This window comes from Nothobranchius furzeri, chromosome 10 (genome assembly GCF_043380555.1).
Source record: "Nothobranchius furzeri strain GRZ-AD chromosome 10, NfurGRZ-RIMD1, whole genome shotgun sequence".
Classification (NCBI taxonomy): Eukaryota; Metazoa; Chordata; class Actinopteri; order Cyprinodontiformes; family Nothobranchiidae; genus Nothobranchius; species Nothobranchius furzeri.
Window position 1 is genome coordinate 32,618,892 of NC_091750.1, and position 17,337 is coordinate 32,636,228.

General features: G+C 38.7%; 1 protein-coding gene across 3 annotated transcripts; it reads right to left on the reverse strand.

Moving 5' to 3' along the window:
- Positions 1 to 7,128: 7,128 nt before the first annotated feature.
- Positions 7,129 to 15,773, reverse strand: lhx6b (LIM homeobox 6b). 3 transcript variants are annotated; one of them, XM_054730227.2, is made up of 10 exons: positions 15,572 to 15,768; positions 15,146 to 15,495; positions 14,451 to 14,587; positions 13,927 to 14,055; positions 13,579 to 13,700; positions 12,140 to 12,360; positions 11,448 to 11,548; positions 11,245 to 11,340; positions 8,607 to 8,778; positions 7,129 to 7,706 (listed from the first exon to the last, which is right to left on the reverse strand). In XM_054730227.2, the coding sequence occupies exons 3-10, from the start codon at positions 14,451 to 14,453 to the stop codon at positions 7,624 to 7,626; spliced, it is 927 nt and encodes a 308-aa protein (XP_054586202.2). In that variant the 5' UTR covers positions 14,454 to 14,587; positions 15,146 to 15,495; positions 15,572 to 15,768; the 3' UTR covers positions 7,129 to 7,623. The 3 variants fall into 3 exon arrangements, with proteins under 3 accessions (XP_054586202.2, XP_054586203.2, XP_015816074.3); XM_054730228.2 differs by having other exon boundaries at positions 12,140 to 12,357; positions 14,451 to 15,495; positions 15,572 to 15,773; XM_015960588.3 differs by having other exon boundaries at positions 14,451 to 15,495.
- Between the last annotated feature and the right edge of the window lie 1,564 nt (positions 15,774 to 17,337).

Here is a 17,337-nt window from a genome sequence, read left to right on the forward strand (position 1 = left end):
TATACTGATGACTGCTTTAAGTAAAGCAGGAGGTTTTTTCCAGTTGCTTCCATATTTTAACGTTGAATATAACAAACCGAGGATAATTTTTCATTAATGTCTCATGAACTGAAATGATGCATCTTTTCAAAACTCTTTGGGAGAATATTTTTTGTTGCAGTCATAGTTTACATTCATAATTTTATTGTATTAAACCACCTAACAGCAGATGCAGAGAGGCGTGGTTTAAAGTTTGTCCTCTGGGCTGAAAGTGAAACTCGGACACTCAGAAAACAAAGACTGTCAGAAAGCTGAAACGGCTAAACGTAAGCAGCAGTGTCGCATAACAGCCTGCTGCAAGAGTGGGTTTCTCAGAGGTTTTTTGTGCTCTAAAACCCTTTAAACCCACTGAGAAACATCTAAATGTTGCACCTCTGCAGGTTAAAGACGTGAAATGTTGTTGTAATAAACTCAAACAGGCAGGCAAAGATCTCACAGTCCAGCAAGTTTTAATCCAGCCAGAAGTCTTTGTTACTCACCTGAAACTTGGTCATGTTTCAGGTAAAGTGCTCCATGCAGTCGTTTTGTCTGTGGGGGGTTTCAGCCTCTTTGTGCTTCACGTTTAATCACAAAGCAGTTTGACGGTGAGAAGTTTCTCAGAGGTGTTGAGTTTGGTGGCGGGGTTTCTGTTTACCTCTCAGGTCCGATCCCAGTCCCCGGGAGCCAAAGTCCTGGGCATTTTAGTCATTTCCTGGCTTCACCACACCATGCTGGATAGAAATTCCTGTTTGGTTTGTTGCAGTTATAAGCTAGTGATTCATTTCTGGCGTGTTGAAGTCAAAAACGTTAGAAACATGCAGGGCTGGGGTCCTTTAGGAAACTGTAAGCTAATGAGTCTACTCCCAATCATCTGTGGTTTAACAAGTCATAACATAATATAGAAATCTTTATTCCAGCACAACGATCACCACCTCCAGTCCTGAGAGCCACCACACAAATGAGCACACCTGATTTAAGTGAAGGAGTGATGAACAGGCTTCTGCAGAACTCAGCATGGTGAAAGGGTGATTGAACCATTTGATCCAGGTGTGCTGGAGCAGGAATCACGTAAATGAACATGAAGGATGGTAGACCTGGAGGAGTGGAGATGGCTACGTTTACATCTGAGGGGACTTGAATGGACTCAGCAGAGAAGCACTGCCACCTGATGGGCGTAAAAACATACTACACACATACTCAGAAAAATACACAAGTAGTTTTGACATAAGTACAGTTCAAAATACTTAATGGATTATCAGATGGAAAACGTACACGTGTGTGTGTGTGTGTGTGTGTGTGTGTGTTTCCATTCACTGTAAATAACTGACAGAGCATCACTTAATGTCCTTTTAAATTTGATTATGAAAATAGATGAGTGAGACCAAACACGAGACTTTTGATGACATTTACTGTTTTTTATGAGGAGGATTAATCCCTCTCTGTTGAATGTTTTATTTGCTTTCAGATCATTTTCCATTTCAGTACTTTTTCTTACAAAAAGAAATGAATTAGTTTTCATAACCAGCCAACAGGTTTGGTTAATTCCCTCTAAAATCTCAGTTTTTAAACTCTCTGCTTCTCCATTATCTGCTCCACTGTTTTGCTGCACTCTTTTCTTTCAACACGCATCAGGAAAGTGATTTAGATCTTGTCTCAGTTTCTGCAATATTTCAAAGTCGTTGCCGTCCTCAAGAAATAAACCCATTCTGGGAAGCTGCCGCGGAGCTCTGTGTTTATTTTTACATAGTGCACGGCTGGCTGTCAGCCCGGGTCAAGTGAATCATACGTTTCAGTCCTTTCCTCGCTCTTTCTCACTGCTACTGTAAGAGTAATTGTTTACCCACGAACAAAAAATAAATAAAAAGATTTTGTGTTGTGTATTTTTTCAGAGTTTCTGTAGGTTACGCTACCAGCCCACATTCCAGGAGCAAACGTGTTCATGTTGCTGGATTTTGTTTGGAAACTTGAACCTGGTTGTGCAGAACTTTTATGGTTAGAGATAAATGGAAGGTCTGGGACATATCCACATCTTAACCAAACACAAAGCCACAAAGTAAGTCCGGTGTGGTGCAGTTTGCCCCAAACGTCGACCTTTAATCTAAAAATGTTCACTTGTTTTGACTTTACGTGGTCCAGCTCTCAAATCTAAAATAGCTCAGTCTAATTTTGAGAAACAAACAACAAACCAACCAGCTGATGATGACATCGCATCATCACAGGTTTACCGAACGAGAGCTGCTGCTGTTGGATGGAGACATGGAAAACTCTAATAGTGTATTTATTTTTTCAGATTTTAAGATCGAGAGGAAAGTCAATAAATTCTTACGTTCTAAAAGTGGTGCCACAAAATTTAGATTTTTAAAATTTATTTAAAGAGCAAGTCACCTTTTTGGCTCGATGATCGACTTTGTTGTTGTTTCATCTGACCTGCGGCCGCATGTCTTGGACACTCGGGTGAAGAGAGGGGCGGAGCTGTCAACTGACCACTACCTGGTGGCGAGTTGGCTCAGATGGTGGGGGAGGATGCCGGTCAGACCAGGCAGGCCCAAACGTATCGCGAGGGTCTGCTGGGAACGTCTGGCAGAGTTCCCTTGTTAGAAGGAGCTTCAATTCCCACCTCCGACAGAATTTCCAAAATGTTCCCGGGTAGGCGGGGGACATTGAGTCTGAATGGACCCTGTTCCATGCTCCATTGTTGAGGCGGCCGACCGGAGCTGTGGTCGCAGGATCCTGTTGGTGCCTGTCGTGGTGGCAACCCCCAAACCCGCTGGTGGACACCGCGGGTAGGGATGCTGTCAAGCTGAAGAAAGAGTCCAATCGGGTCTTTTTTATGTCTCTCACCTGGCCAGGGAACGCCTTGGGATTCCCCCGGAGGAGCTGACCCTGGGCTAGGGAGAGGGAAGTCTGGGCCTCTCGCCTTAGGCTACTGTCCCCGCGACCCGACTCCGGATAAGCGGATGAAAATGGATGGATGGATGGAAACTGTATAGATGAGTGTCTAGTAGTGCTACAGACATGCAATCACTATTTTAGCATTTTAGTGCATCGTATTTAAAGTGTAAAAATTCAGAGTGAAAATGTCATTATTGCGCCCTCTTCAGGTTAAAACTCTGCACTACACTGAATTTGAATCAGCCTTGCTGTTAGCTAAGAGGTCCCCTGTGGTGTTGCCGGTTCCCTGTCGCATGGCTGCACTGCACTGGTCTGCAGCTGAGTGTTGGCCACGCCTCCAGCTGGCTCAACCAGTCATGCGCCAATATGAAACAATAGGACTCAGAGCTGATTGCCTCTTTCAAAAAATAAAGCATCTTCTTTATTTCTGATGAACAAGCTGGAGAGAAACCCAGCAGCGTGCTGATGGCTCTCTGTTTGCTCCTCTGACTGAGCGGTGTGTGTGTGTGTGTGTGTGTGTGTGTGTGTGTGTGTGTGTGTCTGTGTGTGTGTCTATCGTTTTCTATCTTCTCTCTTTAAAAAGAAATTTTGGCTTTTTTCAGTGACAAAAACCCATCTTTCGTTGAAGGTTTGGGCCAGATGTAAATAAAATAAAAGCAAAATAACAATAATGATGAAACAATGTTTTACTGTAAAAAAAAGTCCCTTTTTATATATTTTTTGTTAGTTCTTGTATTCATTTTTTTCTCATCCATAATAGTTATTAAAATGTGACCAACTTCTTCAGCACAAAATTCCTTGACGCAGAAGGCTCACATGCCTTCGATACCTGTTTTAAAGGAATACTTTGGAACTTTTTCATATTTTTAAATCATTTTCTTAAGCCAATATGTGCTAAAATGACCATTTACAGGGTTAATGAAATGGTGTTTCTCAATGCCAAGGAGCCTTGCCTTGATGTCTTGGCCCCGCCCCGGTTGCCTAGGAGATACGTCATCGGGAGCCGCCAAGACGTGTTCAAATGTTCATGTTCTAACGCGGCGTGTGTTCTCTGTTTGTTAGCCGTTTAGCTAGCTGAGCGAGGATACACGGGAGGTGTCTTGTAGCCTGGCCTTGGTCAAAAATTACCCAGAACACACCGCGGTATTTTCAAAAGGACGGCGGATCAGAAGCCGGCAGCTACTTCGGGGACAATTTTCAAGTTTAAAAGTAATTCGACTAATTTAAAATGTTTTTTTTTAGATCCAAAGAAGTTATCTATGGTTGGTTAGTGCAGCTTCGGTGGCTAGCGGGTAGTAACTCACTTATATATTTAATTTAATAAACATATACACCATTTAAAAAGTAAAAGTCTCGTTATATATTTATATTGAAACTAATACGTATAACATATAACGTTATCTCCCGTGTCACGTGACGTGACTGCTGTGGAAGCTGCGGTCACGTGATGCAAGTCTGTTCCATTTAACCGTTTTCTTTGACCAACGAAGGACCGTGTCCCACACAGGTGCCTTGACATTGAGAAACACCCTCAGACTCCCACTGCACTCTGTGTCCAGAATACTGCATTTGCACCGTGAGAGTGCCAATCCGGTCTGTTGACTTAAAAAAATAGGGCTGACATACTTGGCTCTGCAGTCTGGTTCCAGCAGGTTTCCTGCATGTTTAAGATCATGAACACAGCTGATTTGTTTTATTGAGTGACACACCATACCTGTAGACACTAATGAAGGCTCGGGAGACATTTCAGATTAAGGTGTTTAAAAGACAAACACACAGCATGGAGACAAGTTTAGCTTTTGGTTCTAATAAACGGACACTAGGGGGTGCTAAAAGCAAGCCAAAACCGCCTAGTCTCAATGACGATCAGAAATGTACAGCAGCAATACAAATGCTATTTTATAACCTAAATATTATCTTTACTGTCACAATTTGTTTTGTTTTTCAGGATAACTTAAAGAAGTCCAAACAAAAAAGATATTTTCCAACTATTTTTGGCTGCAGTGATGAAATCTGTAATAAAATGTAAATAATTTCTGAGGTTGTGCAAAGAGTGATCCACAGCCAACTGCTAATATTCACAGCCTTTTCTATGTTTAAGCCTTAACCCCTCATGAGAATTTGACTTTTTCTGCTTTTTCGCTGCATTTTTCGATGATGAAAGTTCCTAAAAGAGGAAATAGGAAGCTTCAGAGCATCCCTTTCTCTTACAGACTGGATTATCATTTGAAATTTATTGAGTATTTATTTGAAATCTAGACACATACAACAATTTAAAAAAATAAACATTTGTTAATAGTCTTTGGAAAAGTTTGACTCGTTCTTAGACCAACAGAACTGTTATTTCTGAAATTCTTAGATATCTCCTTTCAGGTTTCTTATTTTCTTAGTGTTCTACAATAATGTCAGGAAGCACGCAGAGAGATCTGTTGTTTTTGACTCAATCCTGGTGCAGTAATCTGCAAATGGGGCAATCTCATAGGAAAATCAACTATTGCTTCTTCAACTTGTTGTGAGAGTTTTTATTTGAACATCAATCCAACATTTATCGCCCAGCTGCTGTTATTAAAGTATTGAAACAGAGCTATTATCTCCCTCTCCTGCTTTGCAGATACCGAGCATGGCGGTTCAATACAATAATATGGTTAAGTGAATCAGAGGAAAGAAAAAAAACTAAAAAAATTACAAGACCCTGCCATCATAAGAAACTCGAGGCTGATGAAGATGGCTCATGTTTGAATCTTCCACCGAGGTTTTGTTGTTCAGGGACGAGCTCATCAGCGTGGAGGAGAGAAATGTGAATACTTGGAGACGAGGGGCACCGTAGTGTATCTACTCATTAGGCAGCCGACGTTGTAATCCTGCAATCAGCGGCCTATTCATTAGCATGGGGGGGGGGGGGGGGGGGTCATCTGCAACCACTTGAAGCTGCCAGTCACCGAGACCAACGCACGGCAGGATGACAAGATGGGGTGGATTAAACATTTAGGGATGCTTGTGCATGCAGGGAGACATTTTAAAGGCCGCCTTGAGAGCTGCTATCTGAGAGGGGAAGAGATTTTTTACAGTGTAGTGCTGGCAGGTGGCCCAAACTGTTTCAGGCTGATGATCATCTCTGTTCAGCAGGAAGGCAGCTTTTGTTCTGAGGTTTCACGAGGAGCGGCGTTATTTTCCACAACAGGTTTCCTCCCAGCTCCAGCTGATTGAAAGAGATTGATTAGAAGAGAGTTTTATAGGCGAGAAGGCGAATTCTCACTGAGATTTTCAAATCTAAAAACCTCCAAAACAGAAGAAAACGGATGTGCAGAGACTCTCTCACACACACATGCATCGACACACATGCACACAAACACCTGAGGACTATTTAGCTTTAATAATAATAATAAACAGTCAAATGAACTGTCTGTGTAAGTGAAAGGTTGAAAGATGCAAAAAAACAAAAAAACTACAAACTAGATTTAAACTGAAATTAACTCTAAAAAACTTCTGAACAAACATTAATAATTAATTGGGTTGTTGGAATAAAACAAAACTATTAATAACTATTAATAACCCGCATTAATGTTACCTCAGTTGATTTCATTGCACTTATTTTCCCCAAACTAACAAAACATTTTAAATAAAAAGCTTTTTTATTGGTGCAACCATCATTTAGTTTCATCAGAAAGAGTTAAAAGACGTGATTTTATGTCTCCTTTTCTTGATTTTGTGTCCAAAGCTGCCTAATTATTTAAGCATCATATTCTTCCTGATTTATGAGTCTTAAGTTGCCTTTATGTGACAGAAATAAACACAATCAGGTCACGAGATATGCTTTAAACTGGTTTTCTGACTATAAAATGAGCCCATTTTGTCTGGAGGATTCCTGCTTCATTACCTTTCTGCAACAAAAGAGTAAACCCTCCTTGATTCATCGTTAAAAACTCCTTTCTTCTCATCATTTTAAGTGCCGTCAATCAGTGTAACAGCTGCGAGGAATCTGTGCTCAAAAAGCTCCTGAAAGCCACCAAACGAGCTGATCGATGGCTAAAACGCCTCCAGTCGCTTTCACAGCAAGTCTTGTTAGTTATAGGATCTTAATTTGGGATGATGCGCCGTTTGAAGGCTGGATGTTGCTCTCGATGACAGGTTAGTGCAGGTAATCAGTCCCTTTAGATTTAGTCTCTGCGCTCTTTTTGCTCTACACACATAAAAACACCCTTTTTTACATCAGCCTGATAACAGCTCTCATACTTTTTATTAAACTATATTTACAATGTACAATCACTGATTGTTTTCCATTTGAAGACACATTTAAAAGTGCTGTTTGAAGAGAGTTTCTGCTCCGAATAAATAAGAGTTTCCATTTTTGACAACAATACAACAACAAACAACAGTAAAGCTGCAAATGTGCTCGACTCCGAGTGAAATAAAGAAAAAAATCTGAGGTCTGTCTTCCTGAAATCTTATGTTGCACCAAGTGAGATGCTGATGGTGATGACTTAATTCCTGTGAAGAAAAAGATGAAAATGAAACAAAAATTTGTGTTTTCTCCTGCTTAAAAAATACCAACGCCTGTGTTTGCTGGAAGGCATCAGATCAGCTCAACAGTCTCACAGCAGCGAGTAAAAACCCATCAGGTCCTGATGCCGCGTCTCCCAGGAAGCAGCATGCTGGCCACAGGACGCCGGACAGGATTTTTGTTTTTCTCCCACAAAACCATGAAAGCAGCGATCAGCGGCTGATGGGAAGTTGTGGTAAAGAGATGGACGGATGGGTCAGGTGGCCCGGAGCGGTGAGGACGGAGAAGGGATGAGCTGGAGAGAAACAGCACGGTCATTTCGTTTGAAATCCTGAAAGGGTTAAAACTGCAGCTTTAAACCAACGTCATTAATTTTTTAATTAACTCCAAACATTTAATGAAGCTCATGCAACATGATATGTCATATTTTGCCTTCCACTATTAATGTGCAGCTAAAATGATTTAAAAACATTCAAATGTTGATCATTTATTGGATATAACTTTAGTGCTTCTCAACATCTTGTACTTTTACTCCTCTGAACTCCATGAATCTGTCATTCTGCCAACACTAAAGGGTCAGTTATTGATGTTGCAGCAGAAGATTTGAGTAAAAATTAGTTATAGTTGCACAAAATCCACCTCTGCTTGGCTCCAAAAGCATCAATGTAAAGAATATGTGCAACCAGATGTGCAAACAACTTTTTCAGTGTACCTGAAAGCATCAACAAAGCTTTTAATAAAAGTAAAGGATTTATTACAAATTAAATGTAATTAAGTCATCTAATGAAAATTTCAACATAAAAACATTTTAGTCTCATCAAGATGAAGGTGTCAGACTCAAGAATTACCAAAGACATGTTTAAAATGTTCAGTGTAACAATGAAGTCACGTTATTTTTGTATTTTTCTGTAGGAAATGTTTAATTGGGACACTTTTTAAGGGAGTTTTGGGGTTTAAATGACTTCTTGTATTTTTGCCATCAAATAACTGCAGCAATCAGATCCATTTACAAAGTGCACAAAATATTTTAGCCTGAAAAATGTTAAAAAATATTTTATTCATTAAAATAAAACATTTAAACTAACAAACTTTATGTTAAAAACCAAAGAAAACCCCCGAATTTGACCCTGTTCACAGAAAATAGATTTTAGGGGTCGGGAGCAGCAGACGGCTGAATCAGAAGGTTCAGACTCACCGTCCAGGTATCCGTGCAGGGTGAGGAGGTGCGGTCGGTCCGGGCTGCTGAACGATGAGTAGTGGATGTCTTCTGGGAGCGACGGAGGCATCCTGGACATGGGAGCGCTCTGAGGAAACGCTCCCTGATGCGGCTGTTTTTTGTGTCGAGCTCGGCAGTTCTGGAACCAGACCTGGAGAAGGAGGAAGGTCAGCACCGCTCCGATGGGAGGAATCCTTAAATGAACCACTTTTCCTCTACAGTTCACTCAGACTGATTCACCAGTTTAATTCAGCCGTATTCTGCTAGATGAATGCAGTTTTAAAACGAGAAACTGAGGTGGCTTTAACTCCTGTACACAACCATAACTGAAAACTCTTTAAATGAGGAGTAGAATAAATAAGACATTAGAGCAGCTTTAACTCTTGAGGCCCATTTCTTTTAACCTGCATCTGAACACAGATTTGATTGTACGTGGCTGCATGTGTGGTACATGATTTTAATGTATTTAGCTTTGTGACTATTAAATCTTGTATTTTGCTCTTGTTTACCTTTTTAACGTCCAGTTCAGCACTTCGGTCAGCTCCTATGCCGTTTTAAAATCATCATCAGTGCTGGAATATTTAAAGTTTTCTGAATCAATAAAATTTTGACGTTTGACTCGACAACATCGATATTGTCGACTGATGTTGGCATTAAAATGTAACTTAATAATAACTTCCAGAGGTGTGGACTCGAGTCACATGACTTGGACTCAAGTCATGTGACTCGAGTCATTATTTTAATGACTTCTGACTTGACTTGGTAAAATCTATAAAGACTTACGACTTGACTCAGACTTGAATGCCAATGACTTGCGACTTGAGCCGACTTGCATCTGTTGACTTGATGATGACTTGAGCGTATTTTAGTACAGAAGCAGCGCGACATGAACAAAAATCATGAATCGTTCTTGGTTCTGGGCTTGTTTAACTGCTGAATGCAGCAGCACGTTGTTTTTAACCCGTTTCAGTTTCTGCTTGTTTGAGTAAATAAACGAAACTTTAATTCTGGAATTTATCTATTTTCATTGTCATGAAATAGAAGTTGGACAGAGGACTTGATTAGAACTTGAAAATTCAAAGTTAAGGACTTGGACTTGACTTGGACTTTGTTGTCTTTGATTTGGACTTGACTCGAGACTTGACTGGAAAGACTTGTGACTTGCAAAGCAGTGACTTGGTCACACCTCTGATAACTCTACACGCCACGCACATGTTTTACGTCAAACTTCTCACACTCAACAAGTCAAAATGTGACAGATCCAGTAGTTCGTGTCCGAGTCTTTTTTATTTGTTTGGTTAAACTGACCAAACTGAAATTGCACGTGTCATATTTTACACCGATGTTTACAGAATAATTATACGATGTGTGTGAAGTTACAGAAACTGATGTTGTTTTATTTATAAGGGACGATCCTGCAGATGTTAGTGTTGGAAAGGAAGAGTTAGACTATGTTGGTATATCAGTAACAACAGCTGATATCTAACAGCCCTTTAAAATACTTATAAATAAGTGCTGTTTATATATATATATATATATATATATATATATATATATATATATATATATATATGTATATATATATATATATATATATATATATATATATATATATATATGTATATGTATATACATATATATATATATATATATATATATATATATATATATATATATATATACATATATGTATATACATATACATATATATATATATGTATATACATATATATATATATATGTATATACATATATATATATATATATATATATATATATATATATATATGTATATACATATATATATATATATGTATATACATATATATATATATATATATATATATATATACATATATATATATGTATATACATATATATATATATATATATATATACATATATATATATATATATATATATATATATATATATATATATATATATACATATATATATATGTATATACATATATATATATATATATATATATATATATATATACATATATATATATATGTATATACATATATATATATATATATATATATATATATATATATATATATATATATATATATATATATATATATATATATATATATATATATATATATATATATATATATGTATATACATATATATATATATATTAGCTCCTAAAAAGTAAATCCAATTAAACACATTTCTGGAGAAAAGAACAAAAACAGAGAAATTTCCTACAAGATGTACATTTATCAAGTTTAAATGTGATGTTTTTCTGATTTCATTGTTTTGTGTTTATTTAGATATTTGTGAAATGATCCCGTATGAAGTCATGCTGACTCACCTGTATGAAGTCATGCTGACTCACCTGTATGAAGTCATGCTGACTCACCTGTATGAAGTCATGCTGACTCACCTGTATGAAGTCATGCTGACTCACCTGTATGAAGTCATGCTGACTCACCTGTATGAAGTCATGCTGACTCACCTGTATGAAGTCATGCTGACTCACCTGTATGAAGTCATGCTGACTCACCTGTATGAAGTCATGCTGACTCACCTGTATGAAGTCAAGCTGACTCACCTGTATGAAGTCAAGCTGACTCACCTGTATGAAGTCAAGCTGACTCACCTGTATGACTCTTCTGCTCAGTCCCGTCATTTCTGCCAGCTTCTGCAGCGTCTGCGCGTCTGGGTTGTTGTCCTGAGCAAACTGAGTCTGCATGACCTGCGAGGACAAACACACACAAGCTTGTATCAAACACACACACACACACACACACACACACACACACACACACACACACACACACACACACACACACACACACACACCTGCAGCTGCTCAGCTGTGAAGGAAGTCCGTGCCCTCTTGGCTGGTTTTGGTTGACAGTCCTGATCAGAGGGAAGCGCTCCCTCCAGAGTCAGACCCGTACCTGAAGGTGACCACAAACATGAAATCCACTCAGCAAATTGAGGAGTTGCACAAAAAAAATCAACATTAGACATAAAACCTCATTAAGGGTTAGGAAGTATTTGTAAAATCAGATTTTTTGTTATGGAAAATGTGACTGGGGCATCAATGAGCTCCCAAAATATCGGTTAAATTTTCTTACAGATGCTCAGATGAAGTAACACACCTGAAGTGGACTACCAATTAAAAAAACAATATTTGTAACTAGACATTTAAATATTTGTGTTTAAAACCTTTTTCGATGCTTCAATTACACATGTACGGTTATAAAGCATCTATTGTCTATGTTGGTGCATCATAACCACAGGACTTATTTTGTTTATTTAAAACCCAAATTTGTTGTTGACAAACAAAGCAAGACCCACCCTTAGAACAACAACGGGTAATTTTTAAGAATGTTTTGTCTGTAAAAACAACTGAACCTATCGTAAGAGCTGTTTTATCATGACTCTGTTGGTCTTTAAGAGTTTGAATTTTCATGTGCACATTTGCATTTTGCCTCCTCGGGTGTATTTCTGCTCCATCACAGGTGAATCCTCCAGTCTTGTGTTACCGTTCTCTGCAGCCCTGCGGAGGTTTTCCAGCATGATGTCGTAGTGGCTCCTGCACAGCACCCTGCCCTCCACCAGGCCAAACTCCTCCCCGGTGGACAGCTGCCTCTTGCAGGAGTAGCAGGCGAAGCAGGCCAGGTGGTACACGCTGCCTCGAGCCCGTCTCACCCAGTCACTGGCGTACACCTGCCGGCCACACTGGGCACATTTGGTGCCAAACCTACTGTGAGTTAGGAGAACACAAGCAGGGTGTTTGTGACTTACTTCCTGTTTCATTTAGATGCCAGTTTGGTGATTTAATTTATTACAAAATGACAGAAAATTAACATTTCTTTGTTTTAAACATCAAAATACACCGTTCTTAAATAATAAAACTGTGAAAGTTCAACAGATTATAATTTAGAAGGATGAGAACAGAAATCATGCAATAAGGTCAAAATCAGGGTTAAACAGAAGCTCGGTGCTAATCTGATTTGGTGCAAATTGAAGATTAAAGCAGCAAACATTTGAGTCAGAGCAGATGTTCCTCAATCCTCCCCCGAAAACTTAGTGTCCTGCTTTCAGCTTGAGGTTCCTGTGTCAGTTTATTTGTTGTAATTGGATTAAAGAACGAGAGGACAAGGTAAACACACAAAATAAGGCTCCTTTATGAGAAGGAGCCACAAAATCAGCTGATACTTCCAGTTAGAGGAGACAAAGGGCCAAACCCGTCAGAGGCATGGCGTCTCATTGATGAGAGCAAAAATAAACATATTTTCTTTCTATTTAGACCAAAATAGAGAAGAGAAGCTGAAAATGAGCCGGATTGAGGGGAATTAATCACATATTAAAGTCATCAGAGGCATTAATAATGAGAGAAAAACACTTTATTTTCTTTTGTTTAAGGAACAATTCAGACCCATGACACAGAATTAAAGATCACATCCGTTATTTAAGTTGTTCACAATAAAAATGAAACGAGTTTTCATTTTCTAAGAGAAAAAATCAGATGAAATGGTCTAAAAACCAAATGAAACCCGTTAGAATTTAAATTAAAATGAACACATTATTCTTGTTTTTCTCTCAAAACCAGTTTTATTAAAACGATTAAATAGGAAATTTGCAGGAAGTGTCTTGGGATTAAGTCATTAGTAATTATTAATGTGTTATATTTATTGTTTTGTACATAGATGCATTTACATTTAACCAAACGAACTTTCCGATAAAAAATGTGCTTTTCCAAACATATTCTATCTTAAAGGATTTTTTAATTAACAGTATTGTCAAATAAGCTGATTAAAACAATAAATAAATTCATACATAAAATGTTCGAAGTCAGGCCTACTTTGATAGGATGTCAGATAAATAATTGTTTTGGGAGAAAAACTCTCATTAAGAGATATTCACCAACCAGAACAGATAAATAAAATTAAAACTAAGCGCAGAGCAGCTCTGCTCTTACCTGAAATAATCCAGTTTGCAGTAAATTTCTTTGTTTTTCACGTAACAGCTGCTGTGTTGGCGCAGAGACGCTCTGCAGACGGAACACTCCAAACAGCCCAGATGCCAGTTCAGGTTGTTGACCTGCGACAAGACAACACACACTCACAGCCTGACGCACGGACAGCGCACACACTCTCCAGTCAAAAGGGTCAACGTAGGGAAAATGCTCATTTAACATTTTTGTTCTTATTTATAACCATTTCTTAAAGGTGTCTCCAAACGTTCTATTAAATAACTCTCAATAGTTAATTAACAATAAGGCATCAAATCAAATGTAAGCAGAAAGTTGAGTCTGAAGCTCAGGCACCTTCAGCAGGTACCGGTCCTGGATCTCCATGCCGCAGCTGGCGCACTGGTTGGCGGCCGGAGGAGAGCAGAGGCAGGCGGCCTCCGGCGGGCTGGACTCCCCGGACTCCTTCTTCACCTCCGGCTCAGACTGTGCGACCAGACGCACGTTTAATTAAATGTTTAATGACGATTGTAGCTTTTAAATATTATTTCTAATAAACTAAAAGTGGAATTTCGGTGCCAGCAGCACGAAGAAAGCTCACATTTCTCATGCAGGAAACATTTTGTGAATGACTTCAGTAAAGTTTACTGAAGTTTCAGAATGCATTATCACCCAAATAATAAAACTGAATTATCATGAAACATTTTTCCTTTTCTAACTAAAACTTTAGTTTTTGTTTTTCCCATTTCTTATAATAACCCGCAGCGCGTCGGTTCAAGCTCTCCTGACTAAACACGCCACCAAAGCGGGGTTCTCTCCTTTGAAAATCAACTGAAGTGCAGAGAAATGAAACTAAACTCATCCAGATGTTTGTGACTCACCATTTTCGGGTGCGGAACGCTGCCTACTCGGAGAGGAGCTCCACTTCTCTCTGCGCATTACGCATCTCTGCCCCCGCGCAGCCCTCGCTGTATCCGGCCCAAAAACAACGAGTTACAGTTTCTCCTGCATTTAAACCCTGGCAACAAAAGAAATTTTGATGCAATTAGAAGAAAGAGGAGAGAGAGAGAGGAAAAACCAGACGTGATCGATCGTTGCTCTTGTGCGCAACGGAAGGCTGCTTGCAATCACACGCGGTGAAAAGAAAAGGATGGCACCACATCTGCAATTAGCGGCGGATTGAAATGCTTCGCTTGATAAGAGGCAACCCGAGTGTCAATTTCACCTGTCAATCAAAAGAAGGCAGCCGTGCCACCAAGCCGAGGGAGGGAACAAGCGGTGCGTCCTAATTTCAATAGCTGTATAATCGAAAATCGAAAAATCTCCAAAGTGGAGAGGCTCAACTGGAGATCGGTCTATTCATAAGAGACAATGTGCAGAAACTGCTGCTGATCTTGAGACATAAAGGAGCCTGATTGTCTCTTTCTGGTGATGGACCCATTTAAGCTCTCGAGGCTCCCCTGGTGATTACAGCTGCATTCATAAAGTGCCAAAATCTGCGTTTGGGGGGCAATCTGGACTCCGTGTTGTCCTTCACGTGTGGAAATTAACAGGAATGCAACATTATGTTAATTACCATCTTGGATATAAATATTGGAAGCAGAGAAATGGGAAAAGATGGCATGTAAAAACATATACTTCAGGTGCATAAAAGCTCCAAAAAGCAGCGAAAACATCGTTCAGCAAAAGTTTCTCCGGAGAAAAATACAAAAAACATCACGTGGAAAATGCACAAATAATCCGGTGAAGCATGGCTCATCCCCACGGACAGTCCTGCCGATTTTTTCTGCTTTAAAAAATCCAACTTGAGCAACTTTTAGGAGTCAAACTCCAGTTTGGCTCTGCTCTGCTCTCTCTCCGCCCAGTTTACACCAGTCCAGTCAGACAGGATGTGATGCTGCAGCCAGCGTCCACAGCCCTCCTCTTCTGCAGAAAAACACAAATATGCAGCTGAGTTTAGAGCAAAAAAATAATATTTTAATTTTGTGTTTTATTTTCTGACCCTTTAGAATAACAGGAATCTTTGATCAATTACAAAACACTCTTCTCTGAAAAGCTGCAGCAGCATTCAAGTTCAGTATTCTTCTCCAGCCAGCAGCTCCACACCTCTGAAGAAAGGCGGGCTTCAAACTCTTGATTCATCTGCAGGTTTTCATTGAATCCGACTTCATGCTTTTGCTCTGCAGCGTAATTTTCTCTTTTATTTTAATGTAAAGATTTTCTAACAACCAATGGTCCGATGTCCATAAAAGGATTTGTTCACAAATCTCTTCCATTTTCTTGAAAGTTAAAAATCAGTTTTTTTGTCTCCATTCGAAACTCCAGCAATGAAGGTTCTTCTGCCTGAAAATGTGTAAGCACAAAACACAACAGCACTCAAAACAACAACAACAACAACAACAACATGACTGCAGAAATCAGAAATCACTGGAAAGCCCATTTCAACAGATGCATGAACATTCTGCAGAAACCCCCGTCTCCTTGAGACGTGTGCCTTTTGTCAAAGAGAAACAGAAGAGAGCAAGCACTCAGCTGGAGGACGACAGCAGCAGAAACAGGAAATCAGATTCATGCAAGTTATGATGCTGAGAAATCATCTTCTTGGAAAAAAACACAACAATTCAGATTTTGTTCTGGTTCTCAGTTGAAACTTCTCACTGAAACGATGTGCATGAACCTTGTGAGTTTCCTGCTTCAACTAAAACAAAAAGACAATTCATGGTAAAAACAGAAAATAAAACTAGAAAATAGGATGGATGTTGTTTCCTTTCACATGCCAGAACCTAAGATTTACCGCAAATTTACATAAAAACATGACTGATTCTCCACTTCTGATCGTATTTATATAACAACAGATTTTGTTTTTGTTGATTTTCTTCCATTAGACAGATTCTCATCATGCAAATGTTGTTGTTTACCTCCTGAACGCAAACGCTCACCTTCTGCTTTCAGATTTAACAACACATTCCTTCCTGCAGCCGATGCTTGCAAAGTCCACCAGCTGACCGACCCTGACGTTCCTTGTTTTTAGACGAGCTAAAGCTCCAAAGCTTTGGTTGTCCTGGTGGGTACTTCTCAAAGCTTTCTGCTCATTCGTTTCAGGATTCAAAAGCAGGTGGAGGGGGACAACAGTTTATTCTTCAAGATGCTGGAAATATTCACAGTGACACATTTTCTTTGATTTCTCCAGAAGGAACAAATTTAATAGAACAGAATAGAATATTTTTTATTGTTGCTTTGTAAACAAAGTTACTGTAAAGCAAAGGTCAAATAAGGTCAAATAAGAAAATGCAAAGATCACATTTTATATTCAGAAGCACGACATTTTATAAACAAAATAATAATTTACCAAAACAAATAATTTTTATTTCAACTGACTGATTATTCAGTTTATTGTCTCCGATTCCTACGGCCAACAAGGTCACTTGGAAATAAGTGAGTAAACTTTTTTTTTTTATCATAAAATCAACCAAAAACATCAGTGAAAGAAACCTTTCTTGTACAGAATGATCTTTCTTTGTGTTTCCAAGAAAAAATTTGGATAACAATAAATTATCACAAACAAAGATTTTAAAAAGTGAGTTTTGTTGAATGTGCACAACTACTATTCTATTTGTAAAATGGTTATGGTTTACAAAAATAAAGTATTTCTACAAAATAAAAATAAAAAACTAGAAACATTTGTATCGGGTAATAAAATAAAAGAGCCGACAATGAAATGTTCTTCTTCTACGTGAAAAAACACGTGTATGTGGTGCAAATGTCAAC

Coding starts and splice junctions, on each gene's coding strand:
- lhx6b (XM_054730227.2), bottom strand. Junction 12,361..13,578: donor TGCAAACTGGATTATTTCAG/GTAAGAGCAGAG, acceptor CCTAACTCACAG/TAGGTTTGGCACCAAATGTG. Junction 11,549..12,139: donor CCGCAGGGCTGCAGAGAACG/GTAACACAAGAC, acceptor GGTCACCTTCAG/GTACGGGTCTGACTCTGGAG.